The sequence below is a fragment of the Pelodiscus sinensis genome, chromosome 3 (genome assembly GCF_049634645.1).
Source record: "Pelodiscus sinensis isolate JC-2024 chromosome 3, ASM4963464v1, whole genome shotgun sequence".
Taxonomy (NCBI): Eukaryota; Metazoa; Chordata; order Testudines; family Trionychidae; genus Pelodiscus; species Pelodiscus sinensis.
This window is the reverse complement of record NC_134713.1, coordinates 186,005,261-186,030,702: the sequence shown is the minus strand read 5'-3', so window position 1 is coordinate 186,030,702 and position 25,442 is coordinate 186,005,261. Positions and strand designations below refer to the sequence as shown.

The 25,442-nt window shown below is 41.4% G+C and overlaps 1 protein-coding gene across 2 annotated transcripts in view; it reads left to right on the top strand.

The window, feature by feature from the left end:
- The window catches only part of COMMD1 (copper metabolism domain containing 1), a 114,615-nt gene that overhangs the window by 21,405 nt on the left and 67,768 nt on the right, over positions 1-25,442 (top strand). For both annotated transcript variants that reach the window (XM_075925618.1, XM_075925619.1), the window contains exon 2: positions 18,185-18,466. In XM_075925618.1, coding sequence (XP_075781733.1) covers positions 18,185-18,466 — 282 coding nt within the window. The remainder of the gene's footprint in view (positions 1-18,184; positions 18,467-25,442) is intronic.

Sequence of the window (25,442 nt, the reverse complement as noted above, 5' to 3'; positions counted from 1 at the left end):
GAGAGGAAAGGAGAAGCAAGGGCAGTCACATGACCTTCTTGAAACAAGGCAGGTCATATAACAAGCTCTTCTGCTTCCTCTTGCTGTTTCTTTGCAGCTCTTAGTCCTTCCCTGGAGTTTTCTGCTCTCTTCCCTAACCTTGTTCTGCTCTGTCTGAATCTGTTTTTGCTCCTATGCATTTTTATATCTGCCTTCTCTTCATTTTAAGAGATTGTGCTGCAAATGGTCTCAATTTGTTGAATATTTTAAATCTCAAATATAGCTCCTCCGTGGGGTTGGGGAATATTGATATATAAATAGATTTGGACTGAATTATAATAGTATAATATGATTAGAACAGCCCTACAGAACATGTCCTCTGGTTATACGGAACCATACGGCATTTGTTTTTTAATAAATAAAATGGTTATGGGAACCAGGCACCCATGATCATTAAAGAGCTCCAGGGCGTCCCTGATATAAGTCGCTCCAGTTTACGTCCGTTCCACACTAAAGTCGTTGACACTTGTAGGAACTGATGAGTTATAAGTCCTCCCAAACGGAAATCAGCCGCAGGAAAAACAGTTCCGTGCTTTAAGTTGTTTTACTGTAAATCCAAGTGTTTTGGAACATATCTTGGACTTTAGCGAGGATGGCCTGAACTGAAAATGCAGCAAACTACAAAACCTCTCTTAAACTGTCAGAGGAAGTTGATGTAAGCTGTGGGAGAAATGATAGTAAAGCAAAAAATGAAGTTTATGGCAATTGTTCAGTTGAGTACCTGGTAGGATAGACAAAGCATTTCAAATGTTAACATCTTTATTATCCTTACAGTAATAATTATTCTGTTCATACGTGCATTTCATTTTTCTTTCCCTAGGTATGTGCACACATATTCTGTCTCTCGCCTGTCCATAGTGTATATCCTCTCACGAAAGCTCTCTCCTTAAACTTTTCATCAAGTATGCACATAACTTTTGATGACACCTAGCTATAATTAACTTTATTAATAGGTGAGGAGCATTCTGTGTTTAATTGTAACTCATTTGGTGTAAAGTACTGAAGAGGAACTTTTAAGTTGATCCAAACAAATAAGCCATTGGGACTAATCCTTTAATTAAATAACATTTTCTTTTTTGCTACACTTTTCAGTCTTGATTGGTAGGTTTGCAGAAGTACTATTTGTGACCACAGGCGAGGATCTCCTATTGTTCTTCACCGAGTGGTTGTCTGTTTTAATCAATACTTCATCCCTCTTCTTACACCAAAACTACTCTTCATGCCACAGTGAAATAGCAACTTTAGGCACTGTTTCACTGAAATGCCAGTTTAAAACTCAGAAATGTGAGAGAGAGGCCGGATGAAGAAAATATAAGGCCACTTTAGAGCAATGTTTCTCAAAGTGGTTCACGGATGCACTCTGAGAGACCTGCTAACTGGACGCTCCAGTTTGTTTGTTTTTTACCGGCTCCACAGTGACGGAACCTCGCGGCTCCCCTTGGCTCCAGTTCACGATTTGCAACCAAGGAGAGCCACAGGAAACATGTAATGGAGCTATTTTTGTCTGAAATTTCAGATATGAATATTCAGATATGCAAGTCAGGTATCCACCTTCCTGCTCTGCAGCTGGTGGAACCTCTTCTTTTGGAAGATTAAAGAAACCAGAACAACTTGGGGGAAAAAATTGCACACATGCATCCATTGAATATCCAGTGTCTTAACCCGGGCAATCTCTTTTCATGTCCAAATAGCTGTACAAATCAGCATTAGAAAATATTCCAAGCAATCTTATTCTCTAGAAGAAACTTCTGAGTATTAAGTGATAATGCTACCTTTTGAATTTACTGATGACATATCTGGCATTTATTTCATTTTAGCTATCTAAAAAAAATCTGTTCTTCCCTGCAACTAAACACTTTGGCTATGTCTACATTGGCAAGAGTTTGCGCAAATACTCTTTAACGCAAGAGTATTTGCACAAGACAGCGTCTACACTGGCATGTGCCTTTGCACAAAAGATGTGCTTTTGCGCAAGAGCATCCGTGCCAGTGTAGACACTCTCTTGTGCAAGAAAGCTCCGATGGCCATTTTAACCATCGGGCTTTCTTGCGCAAGAAACTCATGTTGTCTGTCTACACTGGCCTCTTGCGCAAGAACAGTTGTGCAAGATGGCTTATTCCTGAGCGGGAGCATCAGAGTTCTTGCGCAAGAAGCCCTGAGTTCACATATTAGAACGCCAGTGTTGTTGCGCAAGAACTCCCCGCCAGTGTAGACAGGCAGCAAGTTTTTGCGCAAAAGCAGGTGCTTTTGCGCAAAATCATGCCAATGTAGACACAGCCTTTTTCTTTTTACCTTTAAACATGCATCACCACTCAGGAAGAGGTTGAATAAAAATAATTTTGTGATCTACAGTATAAATAGAATAAAGTAAACCTTTAATTCTACTGCTCCCAATGAATTAAAAAAAAAAAAACCAAGAGAACAGTTAAAAAACCTACTAGGCTGATTAAAGGTGTTCACTTTTTAATCAGAAGGTCATTCACCACATTCACAGGATAAGAAAAAAGGAATGGACAGGCCATTGCGTCTAATTTGCCTTAATGCTGAAGTTCTTAAGAATGCTATTACACTCAAATAAATACTTTAAATGAAGCACAGTCTACCAAATAATTTGAAAACTGCCGCTGTATCGTGGGAAACTTGGGAAAGTGAACTTGACTAATATTCAGGGCACATCTATGGGAAAGAGCTTAGCGTAATGGAGATCAATGTGTTAGTAATGTGGGAGAATCTGGGGTGGAAATACAGAATTGGAGAGGTAAGAGAGAATATCTGCATATGGAGAAATTCTGTGGTGTTTCTCCTGACAGAAATTCTTGTGGAGGCTAGAACATGTATGACAGTGCTATGCACATGGTTTGATTGCCCAAGGACCCCTATGTAGGAGGATAGTGAGAATTGCTTGGATCCTACGAATGTTTCTTCTTCTTTCCGCCACATGTAGTAGAGATGCAAGTGATATTGAGGCTGCATGCCCTGAATGATGGCATGGCTAGAGCCAGCATTGACTCTAAATACAACAAATAACCTATTTCAAGAACACTTTATGTAAAAGATACGTAATTGCTTAATATTAATTGGGATTTACTGTATGTAGAATTATGAAGTATTTTTGACATACTGGACCAAATTCAGAGCTATTGTGAGTTGGTGCAGCTCTGTTAAAGGGCATGAGGCTGCATCTAGTCACTTACATCTGAATTTGGTCAGGCTGTCCCTACATGTGCTGAATTTATGAAGTTTTTAAAGATTATACTTATAGGTGAATCGTTATGAAACTATTTGTGACAAAAAAACCATCTCCCACCCTTGCTGACAAGAAATCCAAGGAAGCAAATTATTAATATGGTACATAGTACAGAATTGTTTTTGTTTCTATGTGCCTTTGATTTCATTGTGCTAAAAATTGGCAGCAATGTACAGTTTTGAGAGTTAGTTAAAGATAATGCTTGCAGGTCTTGCCCTGGCAAATTCTTGGAACCTAGCTGTAACTGTTGACAAGTTTTGTGTCTGTAAACTAAGGGTGTTTTCCCACTGGATTTTACCAATTGTTGTTTCTCACTGGTATTACATGCTTGTCAGACTCTATTTCTCAGAAAAGATAATGAATTTAAATCTGTATTTCCTGCTGTGCATACCAGAGCCCATGTCTAATGTTTCTAATGAAAATTAGACAAATTCCAACCTCTGCAGATGATCAAATATTATTCCATTAAGGAAATGGTATTTGAAGTAACATTTTTGTTGGCTAATTTAATGGAGTTAATGGAAATATGCTGAAGATGAATGAAAGGAAAAAACCATGAAGAAACTATTTGTTATTGTTAGTGTACAATTATCTGTTCTCTATAAAGAAAGCTGTAGCCAGTACAGGAATTTGAATGTCATAATAAAGTGCAAAATGCTTTCTATAAACAGTTTCCATTTAAAACATCCGTTTTTAATATTATTTGTATTTTCAAATCTGTAGCAGATCACCATGCCTGTGAAAAAGTGCATAATCTGTTCACAAAACAATGATAGAATTGGTGCACACTTGTGATACTTGGTCAGATCTTGCTTTTCATAGGGTATATCTATACTTGCGCCCTCTTTCGAAAGAGGGATGCAAATGAAGACATTCGAAATTGCAAATGAAGCTGGGATTTAAATATTTCACTTCATTTTCATAATCACATTAGGGTGCTATTTTGAAATAGCTCTATTTTGAAATACAAAATGCGGTGTAGATGTGATTATTTCGGGAAAACACCCTTCTTCCAAAATAACCCTTATTCCTTATAAAATAAGGTTTAACAGTTATTTTGGAAGAAAGGTGTTCTCCTGAAATAACCATATCTACTCTGTGTTTTATATTTCTAAATAGCACTATTTTAAAATAACGTGATCATGCAAATGAAGCACGGAATATTTAAATCCCAGCTTCATTTGCGATTTTGAATGTCTTCATTTGCATCCCTCTCTCAAAAGAGGGTACAAGTGTAGACATACCCGTACTTGCTTATTTAAATTTGCATGACTATTTACCTGAGATTACTAATCTGAATCAAGTGAGTATCATTTGGTTCATTGTTAATGGACTCCTTTCCTGCCATCATTGCTGGTGGTCTTATAATAAAAAAAACCTTTTCTATTGGAATAATAAGTATTTTATGTGAACATAGTCCATGTGCAGGGTGAGTAGCATCACCGAATTGCATCACACAGTGCATCACAAAACTGCAAAATTCGGTGACAGCGTTTGCTTAGCAGAGTCCCTGATAGTGTAATAGAAGTGTGATAGGGCATTGATGTGGTGGGGGCAAAGTTTCCCTAGGGAAACTAGTTATTTCTAAGGATGTAAAAGGTTAATCAGTTAACCGGTAGGAGCTGGAGCATCTCTCCACTCATGGGTGGCTCTTTCTACATTTCAAGGGCAGAGGTGCAGTGGGGATAGCAAGTGCCCCCTTCCTCCTGTATTGACTAATTGATTAATCCATGGAAATTCCATTGACTACTCAATTAGCTGATTAATTGAAATTTAACATCCATAGTAGGGATGTGAACGGTTAACCGATAAGCCTCACCCTTAATGGTGGGGGCTGCTCCAGTCCTGCAGGGCCTTTTGCGGGCTGGAGGTGCCCCAACCTAACCAGAGCAGCCCCTGTTGTCATTTCAAATTTCCATTGATTTCTCAGTCAGTTGATGGGGTGGGTGCTGCTACCTCTGCTGTGGCTCTGCAGTTTAAATGTAGTAGGAACCAGACGGCAGCAGTCCTGGCTTGCACCGCCCCCAGGAATTAACCCCACTGCAGCTCTGCCTTTTAAATGTAGCAAGAGCCACTACATTTAAAAGGCAGAGCTGCTGTGCCTCTGCCTCCCTTGCTGGCCCCCCCACTGCATAGACGGTGCTGGGGGGAGCCAATTTTTAAGTCCCCCCCCCCCACACACACACACATACCTTGTTGCTCTGGTAATAGAGACAGAGGAGCAGGGGGAGAGAATGCGAGTAGTCGACTCTACTCTTTTACATCTCTAGTTGTGTGACTGCTTTATGTGGCACTGAAAATCACAACCTCACACTTGATCATTTCCAGCAGTCTTGCAAGACCAAATAGTGTTTTAACCATATTGATTGTTGCCATGTTGGAACTTTGTAGCATGGGGGACTCTTGCTTCTGTGAACTCTAAAATTCTTCTTAGTCAAAATAAAAAATATTTTTGGCTTTGAAGCACCTGCATTTACCCCATTTGAGCACTGGAGGAGGAGCTGCATTATTGGTGCTGACCAAACATGTTATGAAGATAATACCCTGACTCAAAGAGCTTTCAGTTGAAAAAGATGAGAGAAACAAAAAGCTGAAAGGGGAAATGGAAAACAGACACACAGATAGGTGAGGTGACTTGTCCAGGATCATGAAATAGAGCCATAAACAGAGCTTAGCTCTCCTCATTCCTATTCCATTTTATTATCCACTGGATGAGGCATGTCAAACTCAAAGCCTACTGTGGGCCGCACAAACGAAAACTGATAGCTTTCAGGGCCACTTAGGGTTTCCAGATGGTTGTGTTTTTTTTTTTTTTTTTTGCTCAAACCAAACCACATTTTAGGTGCTGGGCAGAAAGCACCAATACCGGACACCTGGCAACCCTAGGACCACCAAAGAAAATGTATTTTGTCAGAAAGTCGTAGTTATTTATTATAGATTATGTTTTAGGTATATTTTATAATATTACAATAATTTGATGTGTAAAATTATTTGCTGCTTAAATAATTTTTAAATTAATTTTACACAATTTTTAATTTAAATATAAATTGAAGGTACTTTTAAATGTTGTATATGATACATAACTTGTTTTATTGAAATAAAAACAAGTATAGACCATGGTTAATCAAATAAAACAGGCTTCTTTGAAAATGTCAGATACTTTGTAAGTTTGCTATTTTGCATAAAGATATAATTATTCATGCAATTGCAAAATATCGACATATTTATTTATATAAAATTAATATACATTTTGTGATTTTTTTTTTTAATTTGGGAATAAATAAAATTATTAACTAAATAACCCCTTCCTCTCCCCCAGAACCAGGCACTCCCATACCCCCATTCTAGCCCAGCCCCCCCCACCTAATGCCTCTCCCTCTACCCCAGAGCCAAGCACTCCCAGCCCCCCCCAACCTAATGCCTTCCTCCTCCCTCAGAGCCAGCCCTCCCAACCTGATGCCTTCCTCCTCCCCCAGAGCCAGCCCTCCCAATCTAATGCCTCCTCCCTCCCCCAGAGCCAGGCTCCCCCAGTCCTGCTCCCCCCCCTCCAACCTAATACCTGGGTACCAGAGTCGACATTGCCACCTGAGGCGCTGGAGTGGCGTGAGCACAGCGGTCAGCTGTGGTCACCTGCTGGAGCACCCAGCGCAGAGCACCCAGCCGGCCTTGAGCGCATACTGGAGAGCCCAGCGTATAGCACCCAGCACATGCGCAGAGCACGTGCACAGAGCAGCCCAGCTGGCCGTGAGTGCCTGCTGGAGAGCTCAGCACAGAGCACCCAGCTGGCCATGAGCACGTGCACAGAGCAGCCTAATGGGCCATGAGCAGTTGCTGCAGCGCAGAGCGGCCCATCTGGCTGTGAGCAGGCACTTAGCCATGTGCTCCAAGCGGCCAGCAGGCCGTACTTCATTCTTTTATGAAAATGTTCTGGCGGGCTGCAAAAAATTGTGATCGGCCCATATGCAGCCCTCCAAATGCCAGTTTGACATGCCTGCACTAAATCATGCTACTGCCCACTTTCTCATCTGTTTGGTGTTTGTCAGTTAGAAGGGACAAAGTGCTTTTATAGTGATGTTTAATCATTATCCTCAAATATACAGTACTTAATAATTAATGGACCTGATTCTGATGTCACGCTGGAGTAAATCAGAAGTAAGTGTTGAATTCTAAGGCGTTAACCCAGTGCAAAATTCATCAAACTTGCTATTATAATTCACTATGGGTTCCCCAGAGAATGAAAGGCTCTGTACAAGTGCTGAGTCTAATTACATTATGCAGCCTGGCCAGAAGTACTTCTTACCAACTGAATTTTGTATGCTGTGCTCAACAAAATGAGTGTAATTTTCTTAAAACATGTCAATTCTGTAAAGGACATACCATAGGAAAAATACACATCTACAGGCAGTCCCCGAGTTACACAGATCCGACTTATGTCGGATCCGCACTTACGAATGGGGCTTTCTCGCCCCGGATCTCGCAGGCAGCGGGACCGCCCAGAGCGCAGCGGTCCCGCCACCTCGACCTCCAGGGCAAGAAAAGCTGCTCCGGGTGCCCCATGTCTGCTGGGGACCGTCTCCAGCAGACCAGGGACACCTGGAGCAAAGCCGGGGAGGCGCGGGACTCCGCTGCTGCTGCCGCTTTGCTCCCGGTGCCTCTGGTATGCTGGGGACCGTCTCCAGCAGACCAGGGACACCTGGAGCAAAGCCGGGAGGCGCAGGGGTCCCCCGCCTCTGAGGCTTTGCCAGAGCAAAGCCTCAGAGGCGCAGCATCCCGCCGCCGCTGCGGCTTTGCTCCCGGTGTCCCTGGTCTGCTGGGGGGGGGGCGCAGCTAGTGGTCCCCCCCCCCCCCCCACAGCAGACCAGGGAGACGTGGAGCAAAGCCCCGGGCCTGTGGTAGAGCAGGTGGGGCGCTGCCGGTTGGTCGCGCAGCACCGCTCCTTGGCACTACTGGACCAACCCGGCAGCACCCCAGCTGCTCTGCCGCAGGAGTCCTGATTCAGCCGCTGCTGATCAGTTTCAGCAGCGGCTGAATCAGGACACCTGGGGCAGAGCAGCTGGGGTGCTGCTGGGTTGGTCCAGTATAGAATCATAGAATAATAGGACTGGAAGGGACCTCAACACGTCATCGAGTCCAGCCCCCTGCCCTCAAGGCAGGACCAAGCTCCGTCTACACCATCCCTGACAGATGTCTATCTAACCTGTTCTTAAATACCTCCAGAGAGGGAGATTCCACCACCTCCCTTGGCAATTTATTCCAATATTTGACCACCCTGACAGTTAGGAATTTTTTCCTAATGTCCAATCTAAACTTCCCCTGCTGCACTTTAAGCCCATTACTCCTTGTCCTGTCCTCAGAAACCAAGAGGAACAAATTTTCTCCTTCCTCCTTGTGACACCCTTTTAGATATTTGAAAACCGCTATCCTGTCCCCCCTTAATCTTCTTTATTCCAAACTAAACAAGCCCAGTTCATGAAGCCTGGCTTCATAGGTCATGTTCTCTAAACCTTTAATCATTCTTGTCGCTCTTCTGTGTACCATTTCCAATTTCTCCACATCTTTCTTGAAATGTGGCGCCCAGAACTGGACACAATACTCCAGCTGAGGCCTAACTAGTACAGAGCAGAGCGGCAGAATGACTTCACGAGTTTTGCTTACAAAGCTCCTCGGCGCTACTGGACCAACTCAGCAGCACCCCAGCTGCTCTGCCCCAGGTGTCCCCAAGTCAGCCGCTGCTGAAACTGACCAGTGGCTGACTACAGGAAGCCCCTGTCCCGGGGCTTCCTGGAATCAGCCTCTGATCAGTTTCAGCAGCGGCTGAATCTGGACGCCAGTTCCGACTTACATACAGATTCAACTTAAGAACAAACCTACAGTCCCTAACTTGTACGTAACCCGGGGACTGCCTGTACTTGAAAGACTCCATGATGTATACTTTTTTTTGAGTGGACATATGCTTGACTTTCTGTTCTCGTTCCCTTTTGTAAATGAACAACAGTTTGTTTTTTAACAGCAGCAATTTGTGTTTCTTCCTTCTCAGATTGAATCCCTAATTTCTTTTTGAGGAATATTTTCAGACCTGAACAAAAACTTAAGCTAACATCTCAGTCTCCTTTCCACTCTCTACCCTTTTTTCTGTTTTTGAAAAATGTTCTGATTCTCTTTATTCCCTGAAGAAACACAAGAGATTCCAGCTTCCCCCGTCCATTCTGTCTAGCTACCCCACCTCCCCCCACTTTGCACCAGTAAAGTTAAAATGTGTTTTAGTAACTGTGTAACTGCTGACAATTTTAGTGGTTACAGGGTTACATGCAGAGTGGTAGTGGGCTTCCTGAGAGCTGGTGTGTGCTCCCCATGCATACCAGCACCTGCCTACGCCCCTTTCTCCCCCATTGTGCTGCCTCAAAGCTGAATCCCAACATGTACCAGGAGCCTTCGTGTAACCATGAAGGCTAACCAATGAGCCCAGACTCATTGCTTAACCATGTACATGGTTAAACTTTCACATCCCTACTTTGCATGTCACCTTTACGTCTCAAACACAGGAGATGTCATTTTGGAAAACACTGCTCATCAAGTCAGATATGTTGCCTGATGTTTTTAGAGCAAGGTCACTGGAGTTTCCTTCCTGACCACTTCAAGCTCCACCTACATTAGGAAACTAACTGTAATTAGTTGTACATTAGTTCCTGAATAAGGATTGAAAATGAATTTACTTCTAGAGCCAATGGAACAAAGTCGTCTTTAGCTAGTGATAGAAATGTAGCCGTGTTAGTCTGGGGTAGTTGAAGCAAAATGCAGGACAATATAGCACTTTAAAGACTAACAAGATGGTTTATTAGATGATGAGCTTTCGTGGGCCAGACCCACTTCCTCAGATCAAATAGTGGAAGAAAGTAGTCACAACCATATATACCAAAGGATAGAATTTAAAAAAAAAAAAAAAAAAAAAAAAAAAAAATCAAATTAAATTTTTTTTTAAATTCTATCCTTTGGTATATATGGTTGTGACTACTTTCTTCCACTATTTGATCTGAGGAAGTGGGTCTGGCCCACGAAAGCTCATCATCTAATAAACCATCTTGTTAGTCTTTAAAGTGCTATATTGTCCTGTCTTTAGCTAGGGATGTGAATCTAGTCGACACACTAGTCGACTAGTCACTCCCCTTGCTTCCCACTTGCTGCCTCTATCCGAAAGAGGCAGCGGGGGTAGTGGAGACAAAGAGGTGCTTTAAAGCAGCAGTGCCACGTAGGGCCCAAGGTCAGCTGGGGACTCCCCTGATGACCTCAGGCTTCATGCCGCACTGACACTTTGAAACACCATGGGGAGCACGGGATCAGCGGGGAACTGCTTGAGTCCCCCACTGGCCACATGCTCCCCGCAGCGCTTTCGCCTTTGAAGTGTAGCAACAGCCCTGGGGTTGTTTCTACACTTTAAAGGTAGAGGTGCCCTTATCGACTAATTGAATAATCGATGCAAATTGCATCGACTATTTGATTAACCAATTAATCTAAATTTAACATCCCTATCCTTAGCACCACTGAATTTCAAGAGCATTTCCAGTAGTACAGTATTACTGAAATAAGTGTATGCTGATTTTGTTGTCTGTGAAACCTTTTTTTTTTATCTCTGGTTTTGGGATCCAATAGGTAGCAATATCCTAGTACAGACTGAAACTCTCTAATCCAGCTCACTCTGGTCCAGCAACTTCTGTGATCTGGTATGATTTTAGTTCGTTGGATTTCCATTACTCATGGGTGTGTCCAAGTTTCCTGTGGTCCCATAAAGTTTGTTTACAGCCACCAGTCATGGGTCTGTGTTGTTGTTTAGTTTAGTGCTGTTGTTTAGTTTTAATTTAACCCTAAATGTCTTCTAAGAGCCCGGTAAGCAGTGGAATTGTTGGTAATGCTGCTAGGCAATATACACCTCCCAAGGTTCAGCAAATTCTCTGGTTCCACACAGGTCTGATGCTGAGGGTGCTGGACTGGAGAAATTCATCTGTGTAAGCTGAGCTTTAAATGATACTCATAGGTCCCAAAACATGAGAGTGTCAGGGTGAAATGCACAAACGGGGATGAAGATGCTATCTTTAGATTAAAACCTTATAACCTAAATTAAGGTTAGTCCATAAACACTGCAAAGAGTGTTCACAGTACTTACGCATTCTGGTTGGTTACTGAATGGGCATTATTAAGAATAGTTGCTGTAAGAGCTGATAGCTGAAAGACATGTTAATGATGCTGCATGCGCTATGAATAGACTCGTGTCTTGAAGTAAATTTAAACATTAACTCAGACTTAATAAAGTGATCAAGAATTGAGCCACTGTCATTCCTTTATAAGTAATGAAGTTACAAAGGAATTATTAGTGGATACTGAAAGAATGGATTGCATAAGTAGCAGGAACAATTTATATCCCAAAGGAAGCAAAGCTTTGTCAGCCATCTTAATTGCTGAGCCAGATTCTTTATTCATCTTGGCTCTAAAGAAAATACAGAAGGAATATTAAAATGAGATAATGCTGTAACATTATGTTTTGTGAATGTCTTTTGTTTGATATATTTTGTTGTCACTCAAAGTAGTTAAGAAAATATGCCTATAGTTAGTGGGTATATATACAATTAAAAACAGAAGAGTACGGACTTGTTCTCTATGCCTCTCCAAAAACCAAAATGCTTCCTCCATAGTTGTAAATTTATATAAGTTTTTGGGGACTGATGTGTTTCTAAACTCAGGTATTTACAGGTTTTGAAGATATACAGAATTGTTGTTCTATAATGCATTTGATAAATGCAAAAATACTTTAAAAATCCACAAAGTTAAAGCCTCCTGATGGTTGCAAATTTAATACAGTTGGAATAGGAAAAAATAAGGTTCCTGTTGCAATGCTAATAAGGCCACATTGTACATATGTCATTTCATGGCTACCTAGGATGTTTGCTTTTTTCCCTTTGTTTCATACTATACTGTTTATGGTAGCAGGAACTACAGACAGGCTCTGACTATATGAAAAGATGAGGTTATAAATATAGTTAATATTGAAACCTCTCTAGCAGTCAGTATATAGATCATATGTGCAATAAGTTAGTGGTGCTCTGGATAAGTTAGTGATGCTCTATAAATTGTCATATTTGTTATTTCCTTTCATCCTTGAGTTTTAAAATGGTAAAATTATCAATAAGCTTTCCTCTCTATTGGACTCATTTTTGCAAAGTTCCAGTCATGCCACATCTTTAGGTCAGCAAGGAGCTTTGCAATAAAATGGACCAATTTAGCAAGTTCTCCTTTGTCCTTTTTAGGAGCTCTTTCTGTGCCCCTTGATTTGTGGCAAAGTGTAACTTGACAAAGAGTTTTGTTTCACTGCAGAGTCCCTTTCTGTGCTGTAACTGAACTCTACTTATTTTTCTTTTATGGGCATCTCAGTATGTGATGGCTTAAAACTTACCACATTCTAGGACAAGTATTAGTGCACAAAAATGCATAGTGATTGACTTGAAGCCCCCTTGGAAATCAGTCTCTAAAACATTAGTTTGGAAGGATTATCTTTTCAAAATTGGAAAAAAACAAGACCAATATTAGTTGCTTAACATTAAAGCTGCTACAGGAGCTTGGTTTTTTCTTCTCGGGATGCCAGCTTTTAGTCCTGTGGCAGTTAAAAGTTGACTTAGAACCAATAGCTAACAAAACAAAAAGAGCCATAAATCATATTGTAGGAAATGCAAATATAGGTTAGGGATGTAAAATCATGTTGAATCCCGTGGGTGAGGAGCTGCTCCAGCCTAGCTGGGCCTGTTGCAGCAGAGGAATGCTCAGGCTGGGCCAGACACACTGCATCATGCCACAGGTAGGGGGCTTCTCTGACTGGGCCTACCACACCACTGGAGGGCAGGCAATCCTAGCCTGCAGCATGGCCCAGTGGGCCCCCCCACCTGATGCAGGCAGAGGGCTGCTCCAGCCCAGCTGGGCTGCTGGTTAACCGGTAACCAGTAAGCATCACCTGATAAGAGTGATGCTTACCGGTTAACTAGTGACATGCCTAGACTAGGTAAGATTGCCTGCTGTTTTATCAGATCTTTGCTTTCAGTTATTTACAACTTTGCTGAATATAAAATATTTGGATTGAAAATTTCTATGCCAGGTGTCTCCCTTAGTTTATTTCTTTCTCTCTCTTTTTTTTTTTTCCATTTTCTTGTTTCTTTTTTTGGGGAGATATGAATGGGGTGGTAGGTAAGAAATTTATGTAAAACATGTGACCCATTTCAGAGAACTAGGTTGGGGAAAATGTTTTATCCATATTAAAAAAAAAAAAAAAAGCAATGTTTTCGATGGTAATTTTATTGAGAAGGTCTAGCTCCCTCCATGCATTGGATGAGGAACTCAGAATTAGGTATCAGCATCTCCTTAATGTCAGGGGTATATTTCTTGCTATCTGCATGAACATCTGTCCAAAATTTGGCCAAGATATAAACCTTTAAAAATCTCAGTTTATACTTTCTCGGTACACTAGTTTTGTTAGGTTAGCAACTAAATTCTCTGAAGAGTTCATCTGCACTGTGTATGTTTAATAGAATTGATTTGGTTTTTATTCCAAGGTGGAACAAAACCAACTTTGAAATATTGAAAAACTCAGTTAATCGTGTTTGTTCTCTGCACAGCTTCAGAACTAGATCCCCACACTGCAAATACGTGTCAATGAGATTTCAAAAGTACCACCTCGACAGATAAACTGAACATGCTCCATCTCAGGCCAGCAGGGGCTGAGCAGGACTTTCCCTACAGTTGTGCTTCCTGACTGCCAGGAGCTGCGGTAGCACCAGACAAGTAACTGAGAGCAGGGAGCTTCAGGGGGTAGCCAAGTTAGTCTGTTACAGAAAAAAACAACAAATGGTCTGGTAGTACTTTAAAGACTAACAAAACATGTAGATGGTACCATGAGCTTTCGTGGGCACAGCCCACTTCTTCAGATGGCCAGAGTTATGAGTAGGGGATATGAAAACTCAAAATAAATAGGAGATGATGTCCATGTGTTTGCAATTGGAAAGGAAAATTATGTCAGTTTGGATCTGTGTGAGTTTGTTTCTTTGTGAAGTTGATGGATTTCCACTCCATAGGGCTGAATGAGACTCCCTTCTGTGCCTGGATTGCAGAAGGGTGAAATATAGGGGTCAGGGAAACTTGCCATGTGCAGGAGTAAAGAGAGGAGCTTGGAATGTGATGAGATATGGCAGAAGGGGACTGAGAGGCCTGCGGGAGTAGGGCTGAAAGGATAACAACTAGACCCTGGTCCCTTATTGAACCTATTACTGTTGAGGATCGACATTCTTTTGCCATCTAGCAAATACGTGTGAAATTGGCAAAGTCTCTCTCTCCATCCTCTCCTAGTGGCAGGTACACACAGAAGATTCCAGCCTTCTGCTACTACCACTGGTTCTGTTAGCTAAATGGTGTCAGTGAGTGCTGAGGGGCCAAGGATCCCAGTCCAGCTGATGACCTTTGTGAGGGAGTCCATATGGTTCCACAGGATGGATTTTTTTTTTTACTTCTGTTTTTTTAAACATAGAAAATTATATATAAAAAAGTGTTAACATTACAAAGCTAAGCACTCAAAGGTGAGAAGTCCAGAATTAAGGCTGCCTGTGGTCCACTTGTGCATATGCACTAAGGACATTACATTTAGATTAATCAACTAACCAAAATGTCGATGTAATTTGCACTGATTATTCAACAAGGGCACCTCTGCATTTGAAATATAGCAAGAGCCCTGCTGGCTCTTGTTACATTTCAGAGGCAAAGTGCTGCAGGGAACATGGCCAGTGGGGGGACTCAAGCACTCCCCTGCTTTTGAAATATACAAGAGCTCCGGGAGGATTTTAACAGAGCTAGACAGATTTATGGAGCTTAGATCCATCAATGGCTGTTAGCCTCTATTTGTCTGGAAATGGGTGGCAGGAGAGGGATCATGTGATGATTACCTGTTCTGTTCCCTCCCTCTGGGGCAGCTGGTATTAGTCACTGTTGGCAGACAGGATACTGGGCTAGATGGACATTTGGTCTGACCCAGTATGGCTGTTGTTCTATATATTTCAAAAGTAAAGCACTGCCGGAAGTGTGGAGCCAGCAGGGGACTATTTGAGTCCTCCGCTGGCCCTGTGCTTCACTTTTGAAATGTACAAGAGGCCTCCCAGACTCACCACAGGCTCCCTGCAGCGCTTCTGCTTTTGAAAAGTAGCAGGAGTCCTGCTCTTGCTACATTTCAAAGACACAAGCGCTGCCAGTTTCCCCCCTGCACTCCTACCCCTTCTCCCTGTGGAGATGGTGCTGGGGGGAATCGGCTTTTAAGCCAGCTTCTCCCAGCATGGGATCTGTGCCCCTCCAACCCCGGATGCTCTCTGATAGAAGCAGCAAGGCGGGGGAAGTGACTAGTTGAGTCATTAGTTAATTATCCGATAAGCATTTGCTTATTGAATAGTCAACTAGTCACTTACATCCCTAATATGCACTAGGATAAGGGACTTTAATGATGTGATCATATAGTGTTTTTTCCACAAGACTCTTACTTTGTAATATATCTTACTGCTTTGGGGGGAAAACTGAGCAGGAGCCGATTTTATGCATGCCGAACTGCAGTGAACTTGTATCTCAAGTTGGTCTTGCTCTTTATTTGTGTTGATGTAAACAAGTTTACATAGGATTTTTTTCAGCCTCTTCCATTCTCCTTGCCCTCCAAGTTTCACAAATGTCAGATAACTGGTGTCACACACACACACACAGACAGAATATTTTTCATATTGATAAAATCACAGAAAATATTTCCTATTAACCAACAGTCTTCTGCATGAAAAAAGACATTTGAAACCAATTTTGTTTTGGCAAATGAAGGCTGATGCTCTTTTTCCACTTTCAGGACCATTAGAATTAACTAAGATTAATATCTCTGCCGTAAAAGTAAACAAAGTCTGCCCAAACAGTGGTCACATTAAACAAATAAATACCACAGATGTGTACCAGACATTGGAAGTTTATTTCCATTTTATAAACCTTAGTCAGACACTTCTGTTGAACTGCAGTGATAGCAGAGCAGTTGCATCTAATGTAGATTGCCCTTGCTTTGAGTCACACAGATCGTGGCAACTAACTAGTTTGCAAATTCTGTGCACAGGCTCCAGCTTCCAACTTTCTTTAATAGTCCTCAGCCTCAGCTCCTCCTCCACTCCAGCCTTTCTCCCAGCCCCCACTCCACTCTACACCTTCCTGCCCCCATTCCTCCTCTTCTGTCCCCTTCCCTGAGTGCACCCTGACCGTGTTCCTCCCCCTTCATCCCAGCACCTCCTGCATGCAATAGAACAGCTAATCTGCAGCAGATGGAAGATGCTGAGAGAGTGAGTCAGGGAGTTGATTGACAGAGCTGTCCAGGGGCGGGAGGTGCTGGGGTCAGCGGGAGGCTGGCTGCATGTGGGTGCACTAGCCCTGGCACACCCACAGAGACAGTGTCTATGATTCTGTCAAATAGGGGCCGCCTTAAAAAAATTGTGAAAGGTTCAGAAAAAAAATGCTTTATATTCTAATAGACCAAACAGAATCCCATTATGAAAAACAGCTTGTTTTCCTTCTGGAGAATACATAGGTAATGGAGTGTGTGTTGTTAATATGCTTAAATGTAAGCATATACTGCTATTGACTGTGTGCTTTGTGGCTTGCCGACATCCTGCTTGTTATTCTCCATAACCTTTTATGGTGTGTGTGTGGGGGGGGGGTATTTTGTTGTACTGGACTATACATATATGTTTTATATACTTTGCCAGCCAGTCTCATTTAAAATAAATCTAGATTTAGAGTATCAAATACAGTTACACTGAGCCAGTTAGTAATAAAGTAATGTACCCTGCTTGAGCAGCACAAGAATAGCCGTTCTGGGACAGACCAATGTTCCATCTAACCCAGTATCCTGCCTTCTGAGAGTAGCCAATGCTAGGTGTTTTAGAGGGAATTTAATAGAACTGGGCAACTATCGAACAGTCCATCCTCTGTTGTCTAGTTATAGCACGTGATAGCACGTGCTTCTGTCAGTTTGTGATTTGTCCAAAACCACACACAGTGTCAATATCTGAGTCGGGATTAGAATTTGGGAATAAGATGGTTATTCCTTTCTTCTCTGCATTGTTTAGGCCCAGGTAGGCGTGGTGGTTCGGTTTTTGGCAGTGCAGTTTTTTAAAGGAATAGACAAATTGTCCTCTTTTGTGTGGTTGCTGAGAGACGTCAACTCCCACTGATTTTAGTGGGATCAGTGCTATTTAGTCCCTTCCAGGCTTGTACCCCTAGAGCATGGAAAAGCACACAAGAATAAAATGACATGGAAATTAGACTTGTCAATAGAGGTTAAAATCTGAAGGTTTTTAGTCTTGTCTCCCTCTCTTTGTTTTCATAAAAAACAATACTTAGTTCTCACATGAGTGATGGGGTTGGAGTAGATGCCCATCTGTGTGGAAGAATGGGCACTATAGTCAATCAGGGTGTGCTTCCATGTGTCTCAGTTTTGCTTGGGGAAACACTGCATGCTCCTTCATCATATTTAACAGAAAATCTCAGTCTGCTCTCCCATACTCTCACCACAAAGACACTCTTTTGGTGCAGGCTACCTAGTTCTTGACCACTGTTCTGTGTGTGACTGAGCTGCTCCAAATATTGTGGTATAAGTTTGGGGGTAATTAAGAGGCAGAAAATTGCATACAACCGTGTTTGCAGGGTTCCTAGATTAGCCCACGACTTTTTTTTTTTTTTTTTTTTTTTTTTTTTACAAAATGACTTTTATAAAAGTCTGAAAAGACATGCACGTGTTCTCTTGTAGTATTGTATTTACATTAAAGCAGGATTTTCTTTCTTTTTTCTCCCCTTCCCTCCCAGTCTATAGCTTCAGCAGACATGGATTTGAACCAGCTGGAGGCCTTTCTGACTGCCCAGACCAAAAAGCAGGGTGGTATCACAGCAGATCAGGCTGCAGCCATAGCAAAATTTTGGAAGAATCACAGAACAAAAATTCGAGAGAGTCTGATCAATCAAAGTAGATGGGACAACACCATGAAAAACATGAACTGGAGAGTGGATTTGAAATCACAGTCGAGACACATCGATCAGATAAATACCCCTGTTGCAATTGTTGAAATGGAGCTGGGTAAAAATGGACAGGTGAGCTATCTCTTCATTTTGTAAATCTTAAACGATTAAAATCTTAGAACACTCGTACACTAAAACTGGGGTAGAGAACCTCCAGCCCCCTGCTTAATTAGATCCTGCCCACGACACATAGGCTTGCCGCAGGCCAGGAGCCCTGAGTATCGTCTGTCTTGCTTCACCCCATGACCCCCGTAGGGTTGGAACTGCGATTGTCAGCTCACCAGCTGCACCGGCGGGGGTTAGGTTGGCTCCCTGTGGCCCCTAAGGCTATGTCTACACTGCCCAGTCTTGTGCAAGAACATATACAAATGATGCATAAGTGGCAGAATGGCTATTGCGCAAGAGGGGTTTTTTGCTCAAGAAGGAGCAGTGTAGACTGCTCCTTCTTGCGCAAAAGCCCCTTGCCAAAAATGGTGGCTCATTAAGTATGCAAATGAGGCACAGCGATATTCCTTGCCTCACGTCATTTGCAGATGTTCTTGCGCAAGACTGGGCAGTGTAGACGTAGCCTCAGGGTAGGAATGCCAATGTACTATATAAACAAGAACAGCTATGCTCCAACGCTGTGTGTACTGCTCTGCCCCCGCTTTTCCCATTGGCCAGGCAGCCCTCATCTCCTCCAACCCTGAGCTTCCTCCCACAGTCCAAATCGCTCAGCCCCACTCCTGCCACAGCACACAGCTTCCAGGAGTGGCATAGGATCAGGGCAGGTGGGCAGCTTCCTTTAACCCAGCTGCACTGCCTACTGGGAGCTAGCTGAGGTAAGAGGTGCCGTGCAGAGCCACTACTCCTCCCCATCACACCCTCCAATTTCCAGCGGTGACCCAAGTTGATGCATAATGTAAAGACCAATCAGAAAGTTCTGTTTGAAATTTTCTCATTGTAACTCATACACTGTGTAGTCATGATCTGTTTGACAGAGATGACTTCTTCCACTAGTGGCAGGAAACCTGAGCTTGGATTCTCAATTTTTAAAATCTGCAGCTCATTTTTTTAAGCATTTATAATTCAGTTATACAGATAACCAAATAATATGTTTTCCCATTATGAATTTCTATTTTCTTCTGATTAAGATATGGTTTTAAACTTGGCATCTCTTCCTTCACAACATTTTTGCAACCCCTGGAATGTTTTACTTTAACAGCATTGTTAGTAGTTTGTAACAATTCCTATATTTGGCAATGGCATCCTATGATTCACTCTCCACTTAGTACAAAATTAGAAAAAATCCAAATATTACTTTAAAGCATAACCAAATATATGCTAAGTATGCAAAGCCAAGTTTTACCCCATTTCATCTGCCCTTATTACCCACTGACAGTTTTAACTGAGATCACAATGTGGCTGGAAGGTGTGCAAACAGAGTGGATGAAAATCCTAATGAAGCAGCATTCACTTTGCTTAAGGAATGTCATTTTATGTGAAAGACTATGTGTGTTCAAATCTCATCTTATTTGTCCAGGTTTCTTGTACATTTTCAACACAGCCCCTCCCATGTGAGGTGGTAGACATTCTATGCATTTCTAAAGTGACCATCACTATAATGTGTAAGAGCTTGGAATTTTTTTTCTTGATTTCAATCATAACGACAAATTAATGTACAAACACTTTTGAGGGGGTCAGGCAAAGGAAACATGATGCAGCAGGAAAAAAGTAACAGGAAAATAGAAATGTGATTACTATCTTTAAAAATTAGAGCAAAAGGATTCCATTATGTCATCAGCATTTCATAATATTTTATGACTCACTTGAATTATTTTAGCAAGCTTTAGCATATTTGAAATATGGAATAAGACTGGACTAGGAAAATATTTCCAACTACAATTTTTCTAAACTAGCATCCAGTAAAGTCTCTTTTACTTTATATTAAGGTCAAAATCTGATGCATCCACTGACTTAAGGGACTATTCAATCGGAATACATTGTATTCTGTGTTGTAATTGAAATTAAAGTGTACAGTGCTCACTTTATATGATTAATTTTTATTATAAATACTTGCACTATAAAAAAGAAATAAAAGTGGTAGATTAAAATCATAGAAGTCCCTGTGGGCTGTCCCCCCCAGTGTACAGATCATGCCATTGTCACCTATATTCCTGCTTTCTGGGGCTCCCCAGCACCTTGGCCTGCTGGCCTGGATCCTCTGATATCCCCTAGACAAGACACAGATTAGGGGTTACTGTCCCCTGGACCATTTCAGCTCTTGGACCAGTTCAGTTGCTGCTGCCTGTTTTTCATGTATGGTTTTCAAAGAAGCATAAAAATATTAGTTAGCCCTACCAAATAGTCAGCTGTAAAAGCTCAACACCCTGGAAACAAATCCACACTTCATATTTCTAACTTCACATACAAGAATGTACATGCACAAAAATAGGATATACACATTCAACAGATTGTAACGTGAAAATTGATAGGTTACATGTAGTATTTTATCTAAAGCATCTTTGAGTTACTCATATTTATATTCACTAGCCCATTCTCATAAACCAGGCATGGAAGAGGGGTCATCACAAAAATAAATAGTATTTTTCAGTTCAACACATACAAATACACTTGGTCCTACTTCTTGTTCAGCCAGTTGCTAAGACAAAAAGTTTATTTACATTTACGGGAGACACTGCTGCCTACTTCTTGTTTACATTGCCACCTGAAAGTGAGAACAGCCATTCCCATGGCACTGCTGTTGCTGGTGTTGTAAGGTATTTACTTGCTAGATAGGCTAAACATGAGTGTGCCCCTTCATGCTTCAACTAGTAAGCTTTAGATTTTGAGAGCAGTTATTTAAAATAATAATAATAATAGTTATACGTGTTTGTAAGTTGCACTTTCACTACACTTGTACTTGTAAGAGGTAAATTGAAAAATACTATTTTTTTCTTTCTCTCTTTTACAGTGCAAATTGAAAGCGATATATTTGAAATTGTAGAAAAACATCAAAAATATTTATAATAAATATAAATTGATTTTTTTATTATTTGCTAATAGAGATTATTCAAGTTTTATTTTTTTCTATCATTTACAGCCCTAGAATAAATATATTGAATTTGGTGCTTAATGAATGAGCAACCGAACATTGCTTAATTGGGTTTTTCATCAACTGGTCACATTTGAGTTAAACTCTGTATATGTTTTTAAATATTCCTTCACTGAATCTTTGGGTTAGGATTACAATAGCTTTGTAGTTTTTTTCACTGATCTCTTTATGGGATTTTATTCTTAAATGCTCATTGTTGCATTCTTATCTTGAGTAAATTTGGAATCTGTAATACTTTTGTTACTGTGATCAAGAAAGTACAAATGTTAGTGGTAGAAAAAAGTCCTACCTGCTAAGTGGCAGACTGACATAAAAATGATGATGATATATTTGATGAAACTTTTGAAGTTCTTTTCCTGCATTGGTTTAAGATAGTTGATGATTCAGGAGGAATACATTATTCAGAACAGATTGTTTTCTTTGGACACCTGATAGCAGGAGGCATATGTGTGTGTTGATGTATAACACATTACCTTTAATATTTTATTTATTAAACAGCAACAGTGAAAAGCTATGTAGGAAATGCATCTTTTCTACAGGCAGAACTGTCTATGGGTGACTGGTTCAGTAGCAACAATGGACCAAGTTTTTAGCATTTAGCCTGTGTTGGCTCATTTTATTAATGCTTTCTGATGGATTTTATTTTATGCATATTATTGAGATTGAACAGTAAAATCCAGTTTCCAGAAATTGTTACAACTCATAAATATGTTACTTAACTGAAATTATTTTTTTTTCATTTGAATAATTGTTCTGGGGTGGGGCTGGGGATGAGGGATTCAGTTTGCAGGCTGCCGAGGGGAGAGAGGACTTCCCCAGCCCTCTCACCACAGCAGCTTGGGGCCAGATGAGAAGCACCACTCCATGGCCGCTGCACTTCCAGTGGGCACGGGTGCATGTCCCCTGACTGGGGCAGGTTCAGGTTTGTCTGCCACCTGTGCTCCCCCTCCAGATTGAGGAATGGAGCAAACTGTGCATTTTCCCCTCACTCCCTGATAAAGGGGAAGAGCCAGCAATTTTTCCATACAAACAGTCCCCTTTCTGCATGGTTTCATGCACAGCCCCCCCCACACACAACCAAACCCTTACCTTGCTTTAAGTTATAAGAGGTCCTAGCTTTTACCATTTAGAAGGAGTTCATGAACAAACTGATGGACAAACTCTGCCAAATATATTGTAGATTGATGTCAGTTGGATTTGGAGCTGTGGCGGTCAGTGCTTACAATGAATTGTGTTGCAAGGGGATGGCTGACCTAGAAAAAAGATGGTAAAAATTGCCCTGGGTTACTGATGAGGTGTATTTTAAGCACTTTTACCAAAGCTGCTGCTCCCAGATATTTTTCAGACCACTTTTAGGACTGTTGATAATATGGGAAAATGAGTTATTTTCCCTTCACTCTGTCCTGGTTTGGCATACAAATTGCTAAAACTTTGAGAGCTGCATACAAACCAAAATCAGAGAATTACACCTCAAACTTCAGAAAGTTGACATCTGTATTCTTAATTTGCATTTTGGCTCTTTCTCAAGTGGGGACTGTACTTGAAGATTTTGTCTCTTGTATGTTCAGAATGCTGCTGCTTCCTGCTTTTCATCTGTGGTTTTCAAAGAAGCATAAAAATGCTAATTATCCCCACCAAATACTCAGCTTTGGTGGCTCTCCATTCATGTAGGGGCTGGCTGAAAGCTGCCCTAAAATTGCCTTGGCTCAGCCTACTTTGTTGACTTTTCTTTCCTTTCTAAGCTTACTCTGTTGTGCTTATCCCTCTTCATACCAGAGACTTATCGTCTATCACTGAAAAGTGTCTCTTGTCTCTACACCTCCATTTAACTCTTTCATCCTGTGCTGATACCTCTTAATCTCATTCTCCCTCTCTGTTATTAATTGATAAGGGTTTTTTTTTTTTTACTCTGATGTCTTTTTAGGAGGATACATTGTCAGTGACATAAGAAGGTAAATGTTTTGATTTTTAAATCCCCCTTCGTCCGAACTCCGTGCCCGCGGCTACACGCGGCATAGAGTAGGTAGTTCAAATTAAAGATCCTCATTCCACGTAGAGTAACGGTAGTTCGAATTAGGATCTTTAATTCAAACTACCTGCTCCGTGCCGCGTGTAACCACAGGCATGGAGTTCGGACAGAGGGGGATTTAAAAATGGCGGCGCCCGGGAACATGCAAATGAAGCCCGGGATATTTCAATCCTGGGCTTCATTTGCAACTCCGCTTGCCCTAATTACCCTACCTTGCTTGAACTAACGAGCTAGTGTATACATACCCTCAATCTCATCATGTGACTCAGATTACAGATGGAGAATGCTGAAGAGTTCCCAGAGGGTGTTGCTTCACATAGTAAATCTAAGAAATCTGGATTCTATGGTTTGTAGTTAATTCCAGCAATAGCTTTCACTGCTAAAAATCAGGATGAATAAATGTGAAGACTAAATCGTGCTATGGGTAGGAAAAAATAAATCTGCCACTGCAGCTGGCAAGGATGGCTATTCACTACAGTTCATATGTCAACCTAGCTATTCCTTAGAGAACAAATTTCCTATTTTTAATATACTGTATATTCTGAAAAGGCAGATCTGTTTTCATAAGATGGAAAGAGATGCTAGTTATAGTAAGAGTTCCAGATTCCATAACTGCAGAATACAGAGAACATGGTGTGCAGTGAAGAAAATGCAATACCTGTTCTCCCTACATCCTTAAACTAGTTTAAATGTGCATTATTGGAGCTATTGCGTCTGTCAAAAATTAGAAAGTGCATCCAGTTAGAGCCGAAACAAATTGATCAGCCTAACCACAGCAAGTCTAATAGACTTTGCGATTAAAACTGTAAAAAATCACTGAGTAGAATTTAGTGAAAAATCACCTTAGTGACCAGGATGAACATAATCACTTAAGCTTTTGTTCGCTTTGGAAATTTCCAGGTTAGAGGGAACAGTTACATAACTGAGCACAGTGAAAAATGAATGTGAAAATATCAAAGGGCAGCAGGTCACATAGCTCATAGAGAATTAGAACACAATTGATTTATTAACCTGAATTTTGCTAAACACAACACATTGTACTGTTGGTGGTTCTTCACTTTGCTGATTCAATTATCATCCTTTTCCTGAAAGCTCAGCAAATAAATAAATAAATATCACTGACAGCAGAACTTTAATGTCTTTATGTAGTATGCCATGGTTCTAACAGTACAGGATCGAGGTGTCAGCTAACAAAAGTGTAAATATAATTCTAATTTTCATTTTGTCAGGGCTCATGCTTTTAGATCAAGAGATCCTGCATTCATTTCCTTGCAGATGACCCAAATGGGCATTTAGTTATCTTTGCTTTCTCTAACTACTAGAACAGTTGATTTCCAGAGCCAGGAACAGAACTCAGAAATTCTGATACCAAATATTCTGCTGCTAGTTTACCAGAAAAAGTCTCTCAATATGGGTTGTTTGTCACAGAGATTAACAGAGTACTTCCTCCGTCTTCACAGCCGGTTACTTAGCTAAAGGAAATAAAAGGTCTGTACTTTTGTGAAGAGGAGCTGTCCTTTTACGAACATGGTGTGCCAAGCTGAGTATATTTGAGACTGAGAGAAATGTTTAGAAGATTTTGCCTGTGTTCACTGATTGGTAAACCCAGTCTGTGCATACTCCAAAAATCTCAGAAATTGTTTTGATAAATTTAGCTTTCCAGAAAATGGCCTTCTCGCTTGAAGATATATTCCTAGCAGATATGGGAAGATTGAACATTTTAGGATAGGGGTGGGGAAACTCAGGCCCGGGGGCCAGTGGAGGCCCTTGGCTTACCTGGATGCAACCCCTGAGGCTCAGAACCCCATCCCAGCCTTGAGGATCCTGCACTGGTGCTCCAGCCCTCCCCTTCACAAAATCTGCTAGGCTGGGCCTCCCTAGGTTCTGGTGTGGGGAGTGCCTTTCTCCTCAGTCAGGGGCCCATG